General features: G+C 42.3%; 1 protein-coding gene across 1 annotated transcript; it reads right to left on the bottom strand.

The window, feature by feature from the left end:
• Positions 1-1,161: 1,161 nt before the first annotated feature.
• On the bottom strand, positions 1,162-21,157 carry GABRR1 (gamma-aminobutyric acid type A receptor subunit rho1). Its single transcript, XM_085218440.1, has 9 exons — positions 21,117-21,157; positions 18,820-18,929; positions 17,396-17,463; positions 14,720-14,943; positions 12,288-12,370; positions 10,980-11,120; positions 10,446-10,598; positions 4,515-4,711; positions 1,162-3,818 (listed from the first exon to the last, which is right to left on the bottom strand). The coding sequence occupies exons 1-9, from the start codon at positions 21,155-21,157 to the stop codon at positions 3,531-3,533; spliced, it is 1,305 nt and encodes a 434-aa protein (XP_085074566.1). The 3' UTR covers positions 1,162-3,530.
• Between the last annotated feature and the right edge of the window lie 478 nt (positions 21,158-21,635).

The raw sequence follows: 21,635 nt of genomic DNA, 5'->3' as shown, positions 1-21,635 counted from the left end.
AGAATCAAGTATTGCAAATCCTTCTAATTGGAGGTGAGTAGCTGTGTGGCAGTCTAGATTTTATGCAAAGCTTTTGTTAACAAATAGTTCTGAAAGTTACTCTTTGCATGGGCTCTGTATATGACTGATTGGTTTTGGTATGTGGCTGTTTTGTGACTTAGAGTGGTGCTACATACATTTAACAGCAAGTAGTGCTTATGTAAACCAGGGCTTTGGGTTTGAGAGAAGATGCAGGGAGATAAAGCTCACTTGAAAATTACCTTTGCTGAGGGATACCTGCTTCAAGAAATAACAGATCAATATAGATGAAGCATTGTAAGCAGTTTCTGAAGCCTGTTAAGGTGATCCTGGGGTTCTCTCTGTATCCTGCAGGGATTGCAGGGAGTTGGGTTCTGTTCTGTATTGAGAATCTTTTGGCTGGACATGAGAGATAGAAAACTGAAATCTAGTTATTTGATTGTTATGAGGATATCCTTTTACTAGAAAAGAGAATTTGTTTTTCTTCATGCCTGTTTGTTTTTCTAGCTGTTTCTGACTGAAATTTTCCTTTTTGCTCCTTCACCTTTTCAGAACTTAGCAACATCTTTAAAGACTATTAAAGGCTTCGGTCTCCAAAGCTTTTAACCTGGACACGTTCCCAAGCAGAATTTGTCAAACCAGAACTCACCTAGACCAGCAGTAGACTTCAACCTCTAAAAACAGCACCATCCCAGAGGGGGCTTTGGGTTGGCCTCTGAGAAACGGTCTCAATCATATCACAAAGTAACAACCTAGGCAAGAAAGTGAGAACTATTAAATCCAAACAGTCTCAGGGAGGGGTGGGAATCTAAATGCTGTCTTTGAGATTGAAAGTTTGCTCCTCATCAGAGCTCTGCCTGTAAAATCCTGGAGCTCTCAGGTGCTGTGGGGTTTTAAAGTCATGTGGTATTTGTCTTGATCAGATCCAGAGCAAAAAGATCTTTTGTGTGTATATAAACTCATGGAGATCACTCTTTTGAATTTGGGAAACACAGTGCTGTATGAAGTGGTGGTTTTGATGATGAGCATTTCTAGAACCAAAACAAAGAACCCACTCTAATTTATTGTGGAAATGAGAAAGAGTAGAGCGTTAATGTTTGGATACAAACCAATACACTGGAAAATGAAAAGTAGTTACTGTGTATGAAGTATGTTTAATGATTGCAGTCCTTAAGAGCAAACACTGGCTGTATATGACATATCCTCTTCTTATACAATGCATCTATATACATATTTACATAAGACTGAAAAGGCACTGGAGTTTCCAAAATAAAACACAAGTCATTTCACAATGTGAATCCAGATGCAGAGGTTGCAGAATCTGTTTAGGACACCGTGGGAAGGGAAGCTTTTGAAATCTCATGGAGAATTAGAAACCAGTCTTCCCCTGGAAGCCAAGGAATCTGAAAGTCCAACTCCCATTTGTATCTCTTGAATCTTCCTTAATTTTCTGGTTAATGGTCCTATAAGGTGTCTAGTACTGAAGCAAATTACGCTGTGTAGGCTTACAAAGCTGGATAGCTTACTGCAGTATCTGCTGCTCCTATCTGTGCTGTTCTTAGAATTGTGGGTGAAAATGGGTTCTTAATAATAGTGAGGACCTAAATGCGTCCCTGTGCGAGCAGTTCACAAGAAGTCTTGGAGCCCTCTGTAAAGAAAGGTGCCTTCAGAATAAAGGAGAGCAGGCAGTCCTGGTGCTTCTACCACGGTGATCTTTCTACTTTCATCCAATTAAGATGTTACATTTTAATACTTACTTTTAATCTTTTGGGGAAAAAACAACAACAACAACAACAACCTCAGTGGATAGAGAATATGGTATGGTAAGAAGAAGCTAAGATGGTATATGTATGTGAAGAAAAGTCTCTGTAACAAAGCTATCTCATGGTGGCTGAGTTTGTCTTTCAGTAATTGTAGTTCTTGTGGTTTCAGTGGCACGTAGAGGCAGTGTAGGTCCATTTTGCATTTCACGATTCCAGCAGTTATAAGAAGTGCTGAGTACTTGTACATGATATTTATTTACACATGAAATTGAAGCAGCAACCAGCAGTGTTCAGCATTAGTCCATTCTGGACTAATTTCCTGAAATATTTTACTACTTCTACACTACAGATTTTGCATTGAACAGATGCAGAATTTATGCTGGCTGGCTGCTCTTCTGAAGCTGTGATGTCAAGTAGAAACTGAGGTGAGTACTGAGTGCCCCCGGTGCCAGCCTTGTCTTCTTGTCCTGCCCTGGGTTGTTCTGTACCTGCTCTGAAGGCCCGGAGGGCTGTGAGGTGCCAGGGAGAAGCAGAGTTGTTCAATTGGACCTGGGTCTCTCTCACGGTCAGAACTCCTTTCCACTTCATTCCAAAGCTTTTGGCATGGTAATTTTACAACTGTAATGTGGTTACATTAGCAGTCAGTGCATCTGCTTTGTCACCTGCTGAGCACTTTTCTGCTGGCCTTTCATTAAAAATAGATGGACCAGGCTTCTTCTGGAACTGCATGCACTCACCAAAGTCTTTGTCAGGAGCAGGACTTTACCAGCTGCAGCAGTTCTTGGCATTCAGGCTGCAGAGAGCTCTCCTGTACCAACCAGTAGCACCGATGCTGTCTCAGCAAGAAGTGGCTTCTCCTACAGTGGTTGTATTCTTTTGTGTAGACACCCACTTTTCTTCACTGGATCACTCTGTAGAGAAATCTTTTCCCTCTCCTAGGAAACTCAAGCAAAACTCCCATTGACCCAAATAGGCAGCTCCAAGGAGAGGTCCCGTGTTTCCCAGAGGATTTGGCATCAAGGAAAGTCCAACTTTTGTTCAGACTGATGGATTCCTTGGTAAATGTACACTGCAAGTTATATTTTAAAAGGTTAATCAATACAGCTTGGAAATACTTCATTGTCTTTAAGTACAATTGAGACAGCACAAGTGTGAAAGGTATTGCTGCTTGGCTCTGTCAGTGCAGCACTGCCAGCACAGTGTGCACGGAGCAATGAAAGCCACTTTTGGCCATTAATAGTCTTGTTGAAGTGTTTCCCACTATTGGACATTCTGTTTTTGCAAAAACTGCTTCTGACCTCATCCTCCAAGCACGCAAGTGTTTGCATATCTTTTGTACTTATCGGTGCTAAGTGCTGTCTGTCTGCTGAGTTCAGAGATGTATGCGTGGGCTCAAACACTGAGAGAACTGGGAGTTGGGGTCACAAAATGGAAGTTGCGCCATATATAAGCAGCTGGCAATTAGTGTCACTCACTGAAGTAGATTACAGTGGCCTGTGAGGCACAAGAAGGAGCATAGCACAGCTTTAAATATGTCTGAAGTTTTAGATTGTATATCCTATATTTATTTGAAATGTGAAATTCGCACAGTTATTTATGCCACGGATGAGTTGCACCTAGTAAAAAATAAATTGAAATCCTGAAAAAAATCAATCTTCAAATTAATTCTCTATGTTCATTTTGTTAGCCTATGAGACAGTACTCTGATATCCTGCCACAATACACTGTGACTACAGAAGTTACGTATGTTTATGAAAAAATGGACCAGTATATCAAGTTAAATAGAATGTATGCGCCAGGGAATATTATCCTGGAGTACTTGTCGATGGCGTGGGTATCGATCCGCATGCTGACGTATCTCTGGTTTTTCCTCCTGCCCGAGCCCCTCTCAGACCCCAGCGCCAGCTGCACCATCATTCTGTCCTGCTTGTCTCCGTTCTCGGACACGTAGTGCCCCAACTCGTTCACGTCACCATCGTTGTAGCTGCCGTCCATCATCATGGGCCGGGGCTGAGGAAGGCTGCATGCACAGGGGAGCTGTGGGCACAGGCAAAGGAAGAGCGTTTTGGAGTTACGTTCAGATATACAAGGACAGCCCTATGAAAGGGACACTCCCTATGAAAGCAGAGGGGAGACAAGCCTGGGGAAGTGAGATGGCGAGGTTACAGAAAGGAGAAGGAGGCAGTGGAGTGGGCAGCAGCTTTTGGCTTCTGTTATTTCATGTCTGCTGGACAAAACGTAATCACAGAGAGAGGGAGGCTGTCTGTGGGAAAGTTCCTTTGGTTTAAGCATGAGTACCAGGACAAAAATAAAACAGTGGGACCTGTACTTAGAAGCTGAGAAATTCAGAGAAGGCGGCAGAGGGGAACTCCAAGGAGAAGTGTATCAGGTTTGCCCCATTTGAAGAGAAGAGCCTAGGCTGAAATTTTGGGCAGTCACAATTTAAGGTAATGAAGGCAAAAGGAGGAAATCAAACCGTTGTGTGTAAGTCTAGAGCTATGTGTGAAGGGACATAATGCCCTCAGATCTTGAAGAACAAACGGCTAACCGAGGTATCTGTAGCAAATCTTTATAATCAGGAATGCTTCATTGCAAGTGTCTTCTTGCACCTGCTGTATTTTCTCAGGGCATCCGAGAGCAACACACTGCAGATTTAAACTTCTGCACATTTCCAGACATTTGCCCCACTTTTTCTCAATGGCATAAAACTGTATCAGAGATGGCAAAACTCACCTTATCTCGGAGTTTCCTCTCCTTTCTCTCTTGTACTGTGGTCAGGTAATTCACTGCTGCATATTCCAACACCGAGAGGAAGACAAACACAAAACTGACCCACAGGTAAATGTCCACTGCTTTGATGTAGGAAACGCGGGGCATGGAGGCGTTCACCCCAGTGATGATCGTAGACATGGTCAGCACAGTGGTGATCCCTGGGAACACAGCAGCAGAGTGATCCTGTAAGGTTTGTTCAACCTAAACTCTTCCTTGCAAATAAAGTTACCATTTCCTGACATCCAAACTGACTTTTCATGTTGGTGTGGTGGGTTTCACTGCCTGAGGAAGGTCTTTCTTATTTGGGTTTTTTGTATTTTCTGTGAGCACAGCTCTAATTCTGATTCTCCCCCACACCACTGCCTCCATCCTATGGCAGGCAGCAGAGCTTTGAGCCTGCACTACCTGTGCCATATTGCCAGGTGGAGGACGGTCCTGTGGAAAGCACAAATATCACAGCTTGTAGTTCAGCTCCTCCAGCTGCTGCTTCCATCAGGTTCCCCAAGGCTTGTGTGTTCCATCTGCCTCAGAAAGTTCTGCTTCATGGGAAGTCACCAGTCAGCTCCCATGCTTGGTGTGCGTCTTCCTCTCAGGGACTAATGTGGCCCAAAAGGGCAGTGCTCCCATGCATTACCCTGCAGGTAAGCGCTATGAACCTACTAGGAAGGGCATGAGCCCCCAGAGTTTAGTGTTATCCAGGCTCCTCCTATCACAGGGGCTAATTATGGTGTGTTAATGATTCCCTTGAAAGTTGAAATGACGTATTTCAGAAGGACAAAGAGATGTACTTCTTTCTGTCTGACAAAGAAGAGGCAGGGAACACAGATGCTTTAGGAAGCAACAAGGAAATATCTGCAAACTGTCCTATATCTCAATGTCTTTCTTGTAGTGAGGGGCCCAAAACTGAACACAGTACTCAAGATGGTGTCCCAGCAATGCCAAGTACAGAAGGACAATCACCCTGCTCCTGCTGGCTGCACTATTTCTGATACATTGCCAGAGTGCTGTTGGCTTTCCTGGCCACCTGGTGGTTCCTGTTCAGCCAACTGTAAACTAACACACCCAGATTCTTTTCTTCCACACAACTTTCCAGCCATTCTGCTCTATGTTGATGGATAGGGTTGCTGAGATGAAAGTGAGGACCCAGCATTTTGCCTCGTTAAAGCTCATACAATTGGCCTCAGCCCAGCCTGTCCAGAGCCCTCTGAAAAACCTTCCTTCTCTCAGGCAGATTGATGCTTCCTCCCAGCTTGGTGTCACCTGAAAACTTACTGAGGATACACTTAATGCCCTCATACAGGATAAACATATTAAATAGGACAGGCCCTGCTACCAACTCCTCGAGATCACCACTCATGTCTGATCACCAGCTGGACTTAACTCCATTCACCACCATTCTCTGGGCATGGCCTTCCTGCCAGTTCTTTACCCAGCAAAGAGTGTACCTGTCCAGCCCATGGGCTGCCAACTTCTGTAGGAGAATGCTGTGGGAGACAAAGTCAAAGGTTTTGTTAAAGTCTAGGTAGGTTACATCCACAGCCTTTCCCTCAACCACCAGGTGGATCACATGGTTGTAGGAGATGATATTGGTCAAGTAGGATCTGCCCTTCAGGAACCTGTGCTGGCTGAGCCTGATCCTCTGGTTGTCCTGAACATGTTGTGTGATCTCACTCTCAAGATGATTTACTCCACACTACTGAGTACTGCGAGGATATTGCTTGCTACAGTAATTTTCACAATGTTAAAATGACAGATGAGAGGAGTTCTAAAATTCTACCTAATTGCAAATCAGATTAAAATCAGAAGTGACACAGAATGTAACAAAAAACAAGACAGTAATGCTCATAGTGCTCTCAGACAATTTCCTGCATGAGCAGAATTAATATACGGTATTGATAACTACAGCTGTGAAATGGGCTGGGATGACATGTCAGTCCTGAAGCCCTGGAGAGGAGGCTATAAACTGAGATCCATGAAACATGGAATAGAAACTAAGTTAAAGGGAAATAAATCTAAAGCTCTGCAAACAAAACTTCAATAACAGAGAAATGAGTTATGGAAAACAGAATTAACCCTAGGCATTCCCAGAGCGCTGATAGAGCAGTGATTTGTGCATAGAATATATAGGGCCTCCCTGCTGGAGCAAAAGCTTATCCATAAGTAAGTAATAATAGTCTATTTCCACATGTGTCTATATATGTATGTGTATGGGTGCATGCATATATATTAATTCCAACTGTTCCTCAAGAAAAATTGGTGAAGTCTTTTTAATAAACACAGCAGAACAAATGTTAACAGGAAAACAACCAGATGCCAAGAAGCTGAGCATGAGATCTGGATGGCAAAGAGTTAAAATTAGTGGTTTGAATGGAGCGCACGTTATTTGCCAGGCTGCCATGGCCAATTTATTGCTTCCAGACAAGAAGCACATGTTGACTATTTGCTTGCAATTGTAAACTTCCATGAAAAATATTTCTGATTTCAATGTTTTAAACTGCCAACCTTGGCACCAGGTCCTTCAGCTCAAACATCAATCTCTGACCCTGGTAAGAACAGGAAGGTTACAGTGCATGTGTTTCTCACAGCCCCTGTACTCTCTAATTCAGAATTATTAGCATTCCACAGCACTCAATTTCTGTAGCGACACAGGGTGGAATTTTTTCAATCATTAGATTTGGAAAAATAGCAAACTATCTCTTTCCCTCACAACCATGTGTGCTGTACATGCTGAATTTTGAACAGTTTCACTCCCAAAAGATGTGAAATTGCACCAACATAATATTACACAGTAACTGGAGGAACAGCCCCTCAAAGGGTGAGGATAGCAGCAGCAGTGGTGCAACCAGTTCAACTGCTTTTAAAGAGAGAACAGTGATACTCTGTATAGACAAAAGTCCTTTTACCTTTCATTTGGGTAGTCGATCAAATAAGTCAAGAAAATAATCAACACCATTGCAGCCAGGAATGAGAAGTTGCTGATAGTAGTCAAAATGTACAGGTAGTACACAATAGATTCTATTACTTTTTAATGGGGTAGGTAACCATTTCGGAATCTCCCCACTAGAGCAAGTCTTTATTTTCCCTTCCAATACTCCTCAGGATGACAAAAGTGTGGTGTTCGTGTTGTTCCAGACATTAGCAATGTTACTTTTCCTAACCTCTGATCAGACAGCCTGGGAGTGGCTATGAACCCATGCCTGTGTTGAGTATAATGGGAATATGGGAGTGAAGTCTAAATCAAACTTAAACTCTTCTGTTTTTTTTTCTTTTTTTTTTTTTTTTTTTTTTTTTTTGTAGCTTGCCTCTGGACTCACCATAGTGGGAAGTTATCATTGTGCATTACTAAGTTTAGTACAACAACTTCCGCTTCTACTATAAAGGATAAGAAAATTCTATCTCCACTAATTTCTGAACTTGGACTGTAAGTGACCACGATGGATTGTTCTCTCTTAAATGAGCTGAACCACTGATGCATGTTAATATCTCTACAATCAAACTAACTTGTTCAACATTCCTGAGCATGTCCTATGCCAGGTGATTAGCATAAAGAGATGACCACACCACCACTCTCAGGAGAGAATGACCGACTTCAGCCATGGGGTGGATTGTGTTGGTGCAGCCCCCTGCCACCCTATGATCTCAGGATAAGGCAGCACCGTGCTCCTGTCTTCGTTACAAGAGCAGGGAGATGGAATGATCAGCCACCCGCAATACCTGCTGCCTGGATTGTAGTCCAGTCTATAAGGTACCAGATCTGGATGGTCTGGGAAGGATTGGAATTGTTCGGCTGGTGGAATGTTCCAGAATTACCTCAGCTGCCTTGTGTCCAGAATGGAATGTCACTGAATGAAGACAGTCACCTTGTGGACCTGTAAACATAGGTCGTAAGCAAAGAGCCCCTTGAGCTCTCCAGGGTCACACTGGACTGTGATCCTTAATGTCCCTCTGAGCTGGGATACCTCTTAGGACAGACCCCTCCCGGATTGAAGCTCATTCACTGACAAAAAACAGTGAGAAAGAAGGGTGAGTAGTTCTCCAAGGGGGAAATCTTTGGGTGTGCAACTGAGTTTAGAAGCTCCCACTACCCTGCAGTAAGCCTCACATCACCCACGCTGTTCTTGAATCTTTAACCAAGTCACACTTTCAATTGTAGCAATTTCTGTTGAATGATGGTTTTAAACTGGCTGATGATAAAGTACGGATAAAGTGATGTCAAGGAAATACAATCTAACTTGTGATTTATATAAAAATATTAATAAATCCTAAATTGCTAATAAATCAAACCTACACAAAAATCTATTCATGACAGTGTGTTGGCAACCCAGAAAGCCAACGGTATACTGGGCTGCATCAAAAGAATTGCAGCAAGCACATCAAGGGAGGGGTTCTCTCTACTACACTCTCATGAGACTCCATCTGGAGTAATGTGTTCAGCTTTGGAGCCTTCAACACTGGAAGGACATGGAGCTGTTAGAGTGAGTCCAGAGAAAGGCCAGAAGGATGATCAGAAGACAGGAGCTCCTCTCTTGTGAAGAGAGGCTGAGAGAGTTGGGATTGTTCAGCCTGGAGAAGAGAGAGCTCCAAGGAGACCTTAAAATGGCCTTCCAGTACCTAGAGGGGGCCTCATGGAAAGATTGGGATGGCCTTTTTCATGGTCTGATAGTGATAGACCAAGAGGGAGGAGTTTTAAACTAAAAGAGGGTATATTCAGATTAGATATTAGAATGAAACTCTTTGAGTGTAATAATTCCTCTCTGGGGAAATGAAGCACAAGAACAAGTTGCCCGGAGAAGCTGTGGATGCACCATCCCTGGAAGGGTTCAAGATCAGGTTGAATGGGACCCTGGGCAGACTGATCTGGTGGGTGGCAGCCCTGCTCAGAAAGGTGAAGGTGTGGAGCTAAGTTATATTTAAGATCCCTTCCAATCCAAACTATTCTATGATTATATGGTTCCACAATTTTATGTTTCTATGTTTATATGATGAATAAGCATAAAGGACTGAATTCACAGGAGCATTCAGAAAAGTTCTTCTAAACTCAGTGCCTTTGTCTCAAAAAGCCACAGCACAAAACTTTTAGTTCCCTCTGAATTATGATTCCTGACAACGGATGGTGATTCTAAGCAGACATGTGGCCCGTTGCCATATATGTTATTAATATTTCCTCTCCAACTATGAACGTAATTTTAACAATAAATGAAACTCTGAGATGTGTTCCCTGGAACAAATGGAAGCAAACTTGGGCTTCAAGTTTGCAAATATACAAATGGCATTTTGCAAAGGGCAAATAATCTTCTTCAGAATATTTATGTCAACAACATAATTGTGCTCCCATCGTGATTTCTCTGCCATATGGCTTCATCTGTCTGAAACGTGTTTCAGAGGGGGAAGTTGTATCCCTCACACTACTCTGTAATCTAATTTAACAAGTTGAACAAGTAAGCTTGGCTTACTGTTTTACCTCCACACTCTCTCTTCTAGAAAAGCTCAATAAACCGTAATGTTGTCACAGATGTTATGTAATGTTTTTCACCTTCTTACTCACTGAAGTCTTTGAAGGATACTGGCACTTCATCTCTCTATGTCCAGTGTATCTGTTAGCTGCAATAGAAGCAGAGCTTGACATTTGTTCCCTGATTTGCACCATATACAACTAGCACTTGTCAGAACAGGACAGGCAATTCACTTGGCACTGCAGTGCAAATGAAGAGATGGTATGAGAGTCAGACCTCAGCACAGGGGGAGTGTGTGTCACAGCTGATTTCTGTGCCACCAGGCAATGTAGGGACAAAGCAGAGGCAGTGCATAGCACAGGTGATTTTGTCTTGATGGTCAAAGCCATCATTGCATACAATTGCCCCTCAAGTGTGCTGACTACAAGATTGTTTTTACCTAAAGGGACTCTGGCAGGAACTGCTCGACGGTCAATCCAGAAGGACACCCAGGACAGCATAACCATGAGAGTGGCAGGAAAGTAGGTTTGGAGCAAGAAGAAGAAGATGTGTCGACGTAAGGTGAAGTTAATGTAGAGACGATTGTACCATCCTGTGGAACAGGGAGAAGGAAAAAGAGAAATCACACCACCACCAAACTACTTTCAGATAAGGTGTTATATCAGTGGGAATAGCACCATATTTGCTTTTAGGAAAAGAAGTAATAATCGCAGATCGTTGCAGTTTACAGAAGAGACTCCTTACTGAACCAACTATCATACTCACAACACCTCTCAGGATCACATCTTCCAGAGAAGATAATACAAGCTGTACATTCAGGGATTGTAATTCACATTAAAGTTTGGTGTGCTCTTAAAGAGGTATTGTCTTTCCAGACTATCTTATCTAATGATGGAAGTCTAAAGATGGAATGGCCAAGGATATAAGTCTGCAGCCCTTTTCCCTGGCCTCTGTTAGGGATTCTAGTACCCACCTGTGCTGCTATAAAAGGCAAGTTTTGTGGTAGTGTGGAACTCCTGTATCAGGAACTGGGACAGCGATATCCTCTCATCCGTTTTTAGGGAATCATTTCCATTCTTCCAGTAGAGCATGAGGTCATCTTCTGTGTAAGCATCTAGGGAAGCAGAGCAAGCCTCAGCGCAGTGCAGTGAGCCAGCTACTATAGCCTAAGCACTCTTTCAAGGCTACCTATGAGCTTCCAGCTGAAAGGGACAGTGACACCATTTGACTGGAATCTGCAGCATTGTTGGGTATGGCTGCAGCAAAGAATGGAGAGGCTCTTCATCACAGTGCTCAGTCCTGATGCATTTTGTAGACATTTTTGTTTCTCTTACCATCATTTCACACATATAATCGGCATATCAGGTTACTCACCACATCAGAAATTGTCCCTTTCTAAAATCAGAAGCGAAGGAAAGGAGAGGAAAGAGGGTAACAGGAGGAACAAGCTATTATCAGTGGTCTGAGGCATGCAGGAGGACAAAATCTTGAGCAAACCTTCTGTCTGTAATGCATATATGAACATTACAGGTCTTGGTTTTTTAATGCATATGGAAATATAGTAATGTTGATCCTTTCAGATGAGTTTTATTAATAGCCCTTCCCAGACAGAGAGGAAAAAAATTCTGTAATAACTTTATTCAAATATAACTAAGATTATAATTGTGTATTTCGGACTTAAGAAGGAGAAGAAACAACTCTTAAAAAGCTAGGAGTTTGAAATGTAGTTGTACAAAATGCAGGACAATTTTATGCGAACCACACCTGGGACGAAGCAGTTCTGTATAAGCTGGATTTGTCGCTCACAGATGTAAGAAACACCAAGGGAAGGTGATTGGGTTGGCGGCTCCATTGTGGTTCCTAAACCACAGATGAGCAGACGTGCATGGGAAAGGCACAGAGCCATTTGATTCTGCATTAAGAACTGTGGTGCAGGAAGGTACGTGGGGAAGTGGGTGCTGCTGCACACCTGCAACCTGCAGGCAAGTAACCCAGTGCCTTCTGGGGATGGGATTGCAGCAGAGCTGCCCAGCTGGATTTTGGGGACACTGGCAAAACAGCACTCACAGCTGGCAAGGCAAACAAGGCAAACACTGCCTTGTTGTACACACCATCTAATTCTAGAGAAAAATTACAAGCAGAGAATTTTTCTCAGTGCTGAAGTTCTCTGGTTATAGTTGGAGCCCTCATGAATGTAGCAGTTGCTGGTGGATATAATTAAACACCATTCAGGTCCCCACAGGGTGCAGTACTCAGCTTCCCTGTGGCTCTGCTTACTTACAGCTTTCAATCTCCAGGGAGCACGTCTGTGTGTCCAGGGGAAAGCGACTAAAATCCATGTTGCACATTGCTGTCACTGTAACTCTAGGAACAATAAAAACCACCTCATTAAAAACTCAGCTTTGTGTGTGATTGAAAAACAGTAAAGTTGCATGATGATTCTGAGTGACTACTTGGTCACTGGAAATAAACACCTTCCATTTAGCTAAAGGCATTCCAGTGAAGTTAGAGCTATTTTTTCTTCACAGCAAACCAGCGTTAAACAGGTGGCTAGAGAGTTTGACCATAATAAATTGCTACCAAACAACACAAATACTGGAGAAGTAAATGGGGAAGGACAGAGAGAGGACACTTTTTCCCTTTTGATGTCAGATCTGTGCCTTCAACAGATACTTTGCCAAATAGAGTAATTTAGGTTTGTCAAAGCCCAGTGCCATGCAGGATGTGGGCAGTTTTCTCCATGCACCATGACTTCCATCTGCTCAGTGAAAGCCCAGTGATCGCCCATGGGTGTCAGCCAGCAGAGGGCTCAGGCAGTGCCTCCAGTCAGGGCTGGAGCTGGAGCACATCCAAGACCACTGAAACGCTCCCCCTCATATATCAAAAACCCCAGTTTTGCTGTAGTCTGATTATGTCATTTTTAATAGCAGCAATCTGTGTTTGCACTGGAAGCATCTGTAAGTCTTCACCCCACTAGTTTGAACTCTAGGGAAGTGAATGAATATAAAAACATAAATTGCAATGGGGAAAGAATGAATGAATAATAACAGGATTAAAGCTCGACAGACAACTGTCACATAATGATAAAATCAAGATGCAGCCTCTTATGTTAGTACTCCTTATGCATGTCTGGGTTCATGTTGCTTCCCTATCTGGATTTTATCTTAGAGTGAAGCTGCTTGGCTCAGATTTACTGCTTAGGTGCCAGTGAGGTCTACAGTGCTTTCCAAGAAAAGAGAAGATGTCTGGTAAGAGTTTTAAAAAGGCAGACACCAAGGAAAAAAAAATAAAATGGACAAGCAAAGGCATTCAGAAAAGGCTCTCAGTTAGCAAAGACATCTTTTTTTTTAAGTATTCATATTTCTCTTCCAACCATAAAGTACTTCGGCCCGCAGTCACCAATAAATAAAATAATGAAGCACTGTCACCTTGCTATTCGAGATATTCACTACCATTTCATGAAGGCCAGTTGAAAGTAGCCTGTTAAACATAAGCCTGTATATGGCAGCACGTGTGCAGTTTGATATTCTTTCCCCCTCATTGTTAAATAGCCAAAACACTTGCAGTGCAGATAATGTGCAGCATGTAGCTGGAGTTGAGTTTTATGTCATTTTATTGTCATTTTGGTATTGTGCTAAGGATCTGAGCAAACTTTCCAAAGACATGAACACCTGAACCCTGTTTAATGCACTGGAAGAAGCAAAATACTTTAGTAATGATACGATTAGCACTATCCAGACTGTGAATCCCAACAAATAGTATAAAAATATCAGAGAAACAAGAAAATTCCTGTCAAACAGATACCACAAAGGACTTTATGCCTTACATTTTTTGTACTGTTTCCTTTTGTAAAAGGAAAAATACTTTGTCCGGCTGAGGAGTAGAGCTCAGCCCTATCTCTGCCACTCTGGAGGTTATTAATGTGCCCTCAAAGACCTCCACAATCATCCCAAGAAACATGTTCTGCAGCTTTATCATTAGTTAAAGTTAAATCTATGCTTCTTGGTGCTACTGACCTCCTACAATCAGATTTTCCTTCTTTTAGTCCTTCAGAATACATTATTATCTATCTGCTGTTTGGCTTATTTATCACATGTTTTGCTATTTCATTGCCATGGAGCTGATGTTGACATTCTTGCGTCAGAATATTGTACAGCAATTTCCTCTCTCATAGGTTTTTATGGGTCATTTGGCAACACTTGTTTTGTAACTGAATGGAGCTGCAGGCATGAAGAAGCAGCACTGATTTTAGTTTGTTCTGGAGAGTGACAGATGCTCCTGAATTAGCATCTCCACACATGAAAACAGCAGTTAGGAAGAAGAAAAATCTTGCTTTAATAATCTTCAGTCTCATGTCAGTAATGTTCAACTCCTTGGTGAGGCATCTGATTTATGTTTGAAACTTGAGATCACTGCTATGGAAAAGAGGGGAAGGGAAAGGAGGGGACACAAACTTCCTAGGAATTAAGCTTCAGTCCTACTTCTCGCTCCACTTACCCAATGCTCTCCCAGCTGTTCTCCCTGGACATAAGAGCATTTTTATAAAGAGAAAGGAAGAGCCAAGAGGCTCTCATGATGTCAATGGCTAGTCAATGCATTCACATTTTTAATTTTTTTTAATGTGAAGTCATGTGGAAATGAAATACAGGAATCAATTAAACTGCTTTCTCTCTCATACCACTAATGGCTCACACTGACCAAATGCACTTTTACCTGAGGCTATAAAGTACCTTCCCATCTGGCTGGACCCGCAGCATGACATTGTCAGTGGTGGTGTCATGGATGAAGGAACGCTTGGAGTGGACAAAGAACATGTCAGGGACCCAGATCTTCTTCACAAGCCTGCCGTCAAATGTCATGCTTTGGTTGTTGGTGCTGGGGAAGGACAATCTCTCATCTTTCCAGTAGTGCCTTAGATAAAGTGTCATGGTGAAGTCCTGCAACAAAAAGTTTTGGGTCACAACCTATGCCTTATCAGCATAGCAATGATTTCTCCTCTCTGATACAAACTGCACCTTACAAAGCACTGTTCATGAGGGCACATCCACTCTCTAAGATGCAGGCAACATGAGTTAATGTGTTCAGAAATCAGACACCATTCATCCAGAGGCAAATTTACCTCTGAAACATTTTCATTTTGGTGTCTGTGATTCACTCCAGGGACCAAAAGGACACAGAGGCAGCTGTTAGCAGTGAGCACTACCAACAATTCAACCCCCCATCCCTACAATGCTGCATTTCTGGAGTTGAGAACAACTGCTCCAGCAGCTGCTATAGTAATTTTCTTATTCTGGACAGCTAGAGAAGTGCTGCAGAGAGAGTTCTTCTTCCAGCATAGCAAATGAGATGTTTTTGACTCAGTATTTGACTGAAATGTTTTATTTTACCCTGAGGCTCCCCAGGGAGGTGGCTCAGTCACCATTCCTGGATGTGTTTAAAAACAGTCTGGATGTGGTGCTCAGGGACATGAGCAGAGGGTGTTAGAGTTAGGGTAGTATGGTTAGGGTGTGGTTGGTCTTGATGATCTTTAAGGTCTTTTCCAACCTGAGCTATTCTATGATTCTATGATTCTGCCCACATACTGCACATTCTAGATCTAAGGCATGATCATACCCTTTTCACTCTATCATATTTTGAGTCTGATCCCAGTAGGGCATCTGCTTGGGTTTGTCTTTTTACTTATTTCAAATAAATTGATCGTGTATCTCATGAAAAAATGCATGCACAAGTTTTTATAAGCGTGGTATCTTAGAGTGTACCATAATACATTGCCCCTAATCTAAGGGAAGTTTGTCTAACACCTGTACTTGTGCAAGGCATTTGACAGTGCCCCACACAAGAACCTTATCTGTACACTGAAGAGACATGGATTTGACAGATGGACAACTTCAGTGGGTAAAGAATTGGCTGATGATGGCACTCAAAGAGTTATGGTCAACAACTCGATGTCCAGGTAGATATCAGTGAGCATGGTATAGGACAAGGGTTAGAGGCTTTAAACTAAGAGAGTGGATTTAGATTAAATATTAGGAAGAGGTTATTTATCATGAGGGTAGTGAGGCACTGGAACAGCTGACGTGCACCCAAAGCAGCTGCCTAACACCAATTGTGCTGCCATACAACTGTGCTCCTCAGTTAACCAAGGAGGAGGTAACGTGGGTGCTCTTATGAGTACAGAGATGTCTGAGCTTTCTGTGAAAGCTTCAGAGCTGTTCAATGCATTTGCTGGAGCAGCAGAACAGTTTTAAAAATATTTTGTAAATGGGGTGTGATTTTTTTTCTTCCAAAGGTAAAGCATAGCTGCTTAGAGACCCTGGAAATGCTTTAACAGGGCAAGTTGTTTACAGGGTTATCTCCCATTCTCCTTCTGTGCTCCTGCTCTTTGGCGTGGACTGTTGTTGTGTCACGCCTGCATGTAAAATATTCCCATGGAAAATCTCCTGCAGAGATCATGCCTTACTTTCAGCAGTGTTTTGTGATGATGAAAGCCCCTCCACCAGAATCCAGACCGCTTAAACATCATCTGAAAACTGTTTCCATCTTACCAATTATATGGTAGCATAAGAAGGTCAGAGACTCAGTAATGAAATCAGCCTGTGCAGAGTGCCAGCACCAGTCCTGTGTGCTCCTGAAATACTACTTTAGCACCAACATTAAGGTTCAGGGTGGACTCACAAAGCCTTACACCACACAGTAGGGGTGACACAACTGGTACTGAGCCAAAAGTGGGTTCTGAAGAAACTTCTGTCCTCTGAAAACTCTTGCCTTCCTATGACTATATACTTCCCAGTGAGATGGGAAACTCACTGAAAGGGTTAAGCCTTCCTCTGAAGTGAGGGGACATTGAAATGTTGGGTATTTCTATTCTCATGCTGTTGCTGCCACATGACAAGAATGCTCTCACGAGGGTAGCTGTCAGGACAGATTCTGGCTGGGACCAACCTCTCCCCTGATCACTTCAGAGCATGGCCAAAGTGAAATCTTATCGGCAATATATCAGAGCACCCTAAGCCTAACACAGTAATTGGTCTCCTCGGAGCTTTTACGTGCTATCACTCCTTAAGAAAATGTAAAAACCCAAATCCTTTGGGGCACTTTTGGCAGTGTTTTATCATTTTGTTTTAGAGAAAAGAAAATGTCAGATTAACTTTCATTCCTTTTGCTTCAAGACATTTAGAGGGATGAAAAGATGAGGTCAGTAGAAGTAATTACCAGCAGATTCACTTCAAACAAACTGCCCGGGAGACTGGAGTCTCCATCCAAGGAGGAATTCAAATCCAAAAGCCAGAGCCCCAAGCAACCTCCTCTAGCTCACTCTGCTCTCAGCAGGTTTAGGACTAGGTGGTTTCCAACAGTCCAGTCCAGCCTCAGCCTTTCTGTGACACTTACCATATCCACCTCAGAAATGCTGTCCAGACTTTCAACTTGGACATCCACCCCTACAGGAATTGCAGGACCTAGGAAAAAAAAAAAAAAAAAAAAAAAAAAACCACGAAAGTTGAGGAAGTATTAAGCTGATGAGATAAAGTTTTGGCATCTTAGAAAATAAATATTCAGTCTGGAATAAAACAGCAGTAAAACAATTATAAGTAGAAGCAATTGGAATTCATAACAAAAACCTCCTATTAATAATAAAATTCAGCTGTGAGAATGACCTATTACTAACTTTCTCCTTTTATTGTTACCTTCTACATCCCTTCAAAATTAAGAGTAAAATCTCCAGTGCTCGATGTTATTGCTTGTCATACAGATGCCCACAGAGCTCCTATGTGCATGGAGAGCAGAGATGGTATAGCTAAGGGTACATGAGAGATTTACTCCAAATTTTCATCACTTTCTCTGCTTACTTCTCAGGCTAATAACATCCTGAAAACTGCTCTGCATATTTGGCTTTCACACCACTCACTGCTTGGCTGTGGAAAGAGGAAGGTGCTGTGTAGGACTACACTACAGGACTCAGGTGTGTGCCATGGAGCTGAGGTCACATCCCATAATTGGGATTTTCATTTTTTTTTTTCTTTGCTCCAGACTTTGACTAGCCCCTCACATACCTCTGGCAATTACAGTGCAGGAGAACTGACAAGATAAATAATGCTCACATTAGTGGTTGCTGTGAAACTGAACCCTTTTTAAATTAATTGAACATGCTGGTATTCGGTATATTGAGCTTTTAGCAAAAAAACTTACTTTCATGAGAGTATATAATGGTATCCTGGATTTGAATGACCATCTGTCAGCCAGAAAGGGTAGATAAATTTCATCATTCTTTAATCCACAGGCTGAAAGAAAGCATGTTCCCCTTCATCTTGTTCCCTTAAAGCTCTGGTTGCTGTACAGCACAGCCACAAAACTGTGAGCAAGCATTAGCACACAGCAGTTGAAATATTTTCTTTGGTGTTAGAAATGAAACAGTCAGGTCAGCAAACTTATTATGTGATTTGATTATGCACACAAATTGCCATAGGAAGCTACGTCTGTAGCATTTCCCCATCATCCAGGAATACATGCAAAGTGTGTTTGGAGGTTTTATCAAAAAAAAGTGTCATTGAGTATCAGGAATATTACATTGCCTCTAATCATATCTCCATGACTTCAACTAAGTTGTTGTTCGTTTTTTCAAGGAAGAAGGCCATTACACTGCACCACTATCCCCCCAAGCATGCTATGAATTTACAATAAAAACACAAATTAGAGGAAGAAAAGGCTCTGCTCGTCCCTCTGCTTGTTGGCCCAACTTAAAGCTACAGTGATTAGTACTATTAATGAAGTGATAGTGCAAAATAGGAATAGTAACAAATATGCTGATTGTGTACCTCCAAAACCTGGTCTCATGCTGAAGTCATGGTCATCTATTCGCAGCAGCTGTTCTGACTTTGTCAGTGGAGATTTGGTGATGTCAGGGCTTCGCTTTAGGATTGGACTACTAGGAAGAGAGAAACACAGCTATGAGCCCTGCACAGTTCATGGGAGAGATACTGACCCACTTCACTCCAGTCCAAAAATGAGAACCAGCTCATGTTCATGTTCCCATTAAGCCATAGCCTTGTGAATGTTTGCAGTGCTTGGCAGCATGTCATTACAAAAGGGCCCCCATGCTCAATATGGAGCACTTAGGCATCTGTGATAGTTCTGACACACTGAGAAAACATTTGTTTCGTGAGTTTTTGTCTTTGTAAAATTACCTGTGCTTATAACACAGCTTGAATATAGTCATTCAAATATATGTCCTAGAGAAATTACGTGTGTGGGTAAGTGAGGAAATGGAAATAAGAGACAAGATTTCTGACATTGATTTCTGACAGGATGTGAGGCTAGGAATTAGGGAAACAATATATAAAATAAGCTACTGGCTGTTGCCCAGGAACAAAATGGAGACAGGCTGGGAACCAGGCCAGGAGGCAGGCCATCCCCTAACTGGGGATAAACTGATTAGCTCCTGCTCCAGTTTTCTAACAAAGATAAAAAGGAGCATTAAAGACAAGAGAGTCAGGGATGGTCCTTGCAAAAGCTGTTGGAGCTGCACTGAGCACTGAGCAGAGGATGCTCTGTTCCTCTTTCAAGTCCATCTCTGAGGGTGAAAAGCACTGTTTGACTCCCCAGCACCTTGGCCAGGATGGGAGCTGCTGCAGCAGCTCTTCTTGGTTACGCCATGCCTGTGAAGCCTTGCTGCACTCTGAGCAGCCACATGACAGCTGCTAGGGCAGCAGGAGAGCTCAAAAACACGAGGAAAGATTTTGCTGTTTCTTCATCTGAAAAAAAGATGATACGCTCCAAGAGGCATTTATCTGACTATGCGGAAGACGAGTCTGCAATAGATCAAAGAGACGCAGAACAACAAAGAAACTCGACAGGGAATATTTTCCTGTGATAAAACTCTTCCTAAATGAGATTGCTTAACCGTGCTGTACTTCTCAGAGGCCCACAGGCAGTGGTACCACAAGATACCAACATAAAAATCTCCTAACAGAGACTGTACTACAGAGTATGTTTCAAACATGCTCAGTCTCAATTTAATAATTTCTAGGGGTGACGAGTTGCCTACATCCATTGGTGAACTCTCCAAGTAGTTACTTATCCCAAAGGACACTTTAAAATTGGTCCTTTTTCTGCTTTAAGTCTGTTAAATTCAACCTCTTCCCATGGCACTCTGTCCCTATAATAAAAGTGACTGCACAAATGTGAAGTCTACAAACAAAAATGATTTCTAATCTCTCTGTTAACAGTGATTATACTGTATTTTTCCTGTCTTGATGAAAAGCTCATTTCTCAAATATTGAATTGTTCCTATAGTTCCTCCTATTTGTCAGCATCCAGAAAGAAATAGGTGAACAAAAGGAGTAAAGTAACAGGCATAAGGTACAAGAAAATAACACAGAAGTGTTTAGTATCAAAAGGTTTGCCCAGGAACCTCAGTTGTCAGGCATTGGCATAGGAGAAAGGGAATTATTTTTATAGTGAACAGAGGGCATAATTCTGAGCTATGGAAAGACCCGTGGGATTGCAAACATTCATTGGGAAAAGTTTATACCCAGCTGAGACAAGGGAGTGTTATTACCAGGTCGCTAGCAAAGCCTCAGATATTTGTGAGCAGTCTCGGTTGCTGATGCTCAGAACAGCACTTTTTCCCTGATATAAGCAGAGGGAAGGGTGAGCAGTGTGATGGAGAGCCAGGAGATAGGCTCCAAGGGAAGGGAAGGTGCAGGGCTCTGTGAGTGTGTCAGCAGAGGGTGAAAGGGCCAAACAAAACTGCAGCGTCAGCTAAGAACAAATGTTAGGATTAAATTAAGGGCAAAATTAATGTTTCTAACCAACAGAGCAGGAAGGCTCTGCTTTCCTTAAGGTGGGGCTGGAGAGAATGTTTCTTTCATTTGTGGCAGGGAGATGGTCCTTGTAGTTACTAGGGGTGAGATCTGGTCACTGGAAAGTCCCTCTCCCTCCTAGGCTTTTAGAGACACACTGGTTCTCCCATTTCACACAAGGTGTTAAGCACACTTCCTTGCTCCCTTCTTTTGAGCGCAGTTATACATCAGACATTTCATGGGGTTACTCATTCCAAAGTGCATCCCTCACTCTTTGGGACCATGCGCCTGATGACCATGCCTTTACTCACCTGCATTTGGCATGTTGCCCAAGCAGGCTATTGGCCAACATCGTTTGGGATGATTGACCAATCCTACAATTATTTGCCTCCCCACTAAGCTTTATATTCTTCGTAAGCTTCACTACTTCACTAGCAATTCTTTCAAGGGTTTTATCATCTTGTTACTAAAAATTCTGAATAACAGCAATTGATAATAGATTTCTTCGCATTTCTGTTTTAAACATCTTGCTTAGAGATAGTCTTCCATATACAATGAGATTCTGAGAAACCAGTGCCACAGTTTTTAAACTATTTATAATGGATATGTAATTTGTTTGCATGACACTACTGTCTAGTGCTAAGGTTTAGATGTATCTCCTGAGTATATATCGAATACTTCATGTATGCCTGACTCCATCATATGGCCATTCTGGCCTTTGTCACATTTGCCAGCTTCCTATAACAGTTTCATTTGAAATATATGGAGGATATTTTTTAGAATTACATTTCTAAACTTAATAGGAATGTATTAATATATATGTATAATAG

This window comes from Meleagris gallopavo, chromosome 2, assembly GCF_905368555.1.
Source record: "Meleagris gallopavo chromosome 2, MGAL_WU_HG_1.1, whole genome shotgun sequence".
Lineage (NCBI taxonomy): Eukaryota > Metazoa > Chordata > Aves > Galliformes > Phasianidae > Meleagris > Meleagris gallopavo.
The sequence above is the reverse complement of the archived record's forward strand: the minus strand, read 5'-3'. Positions and strand labels throughout refer to the sequence as shown.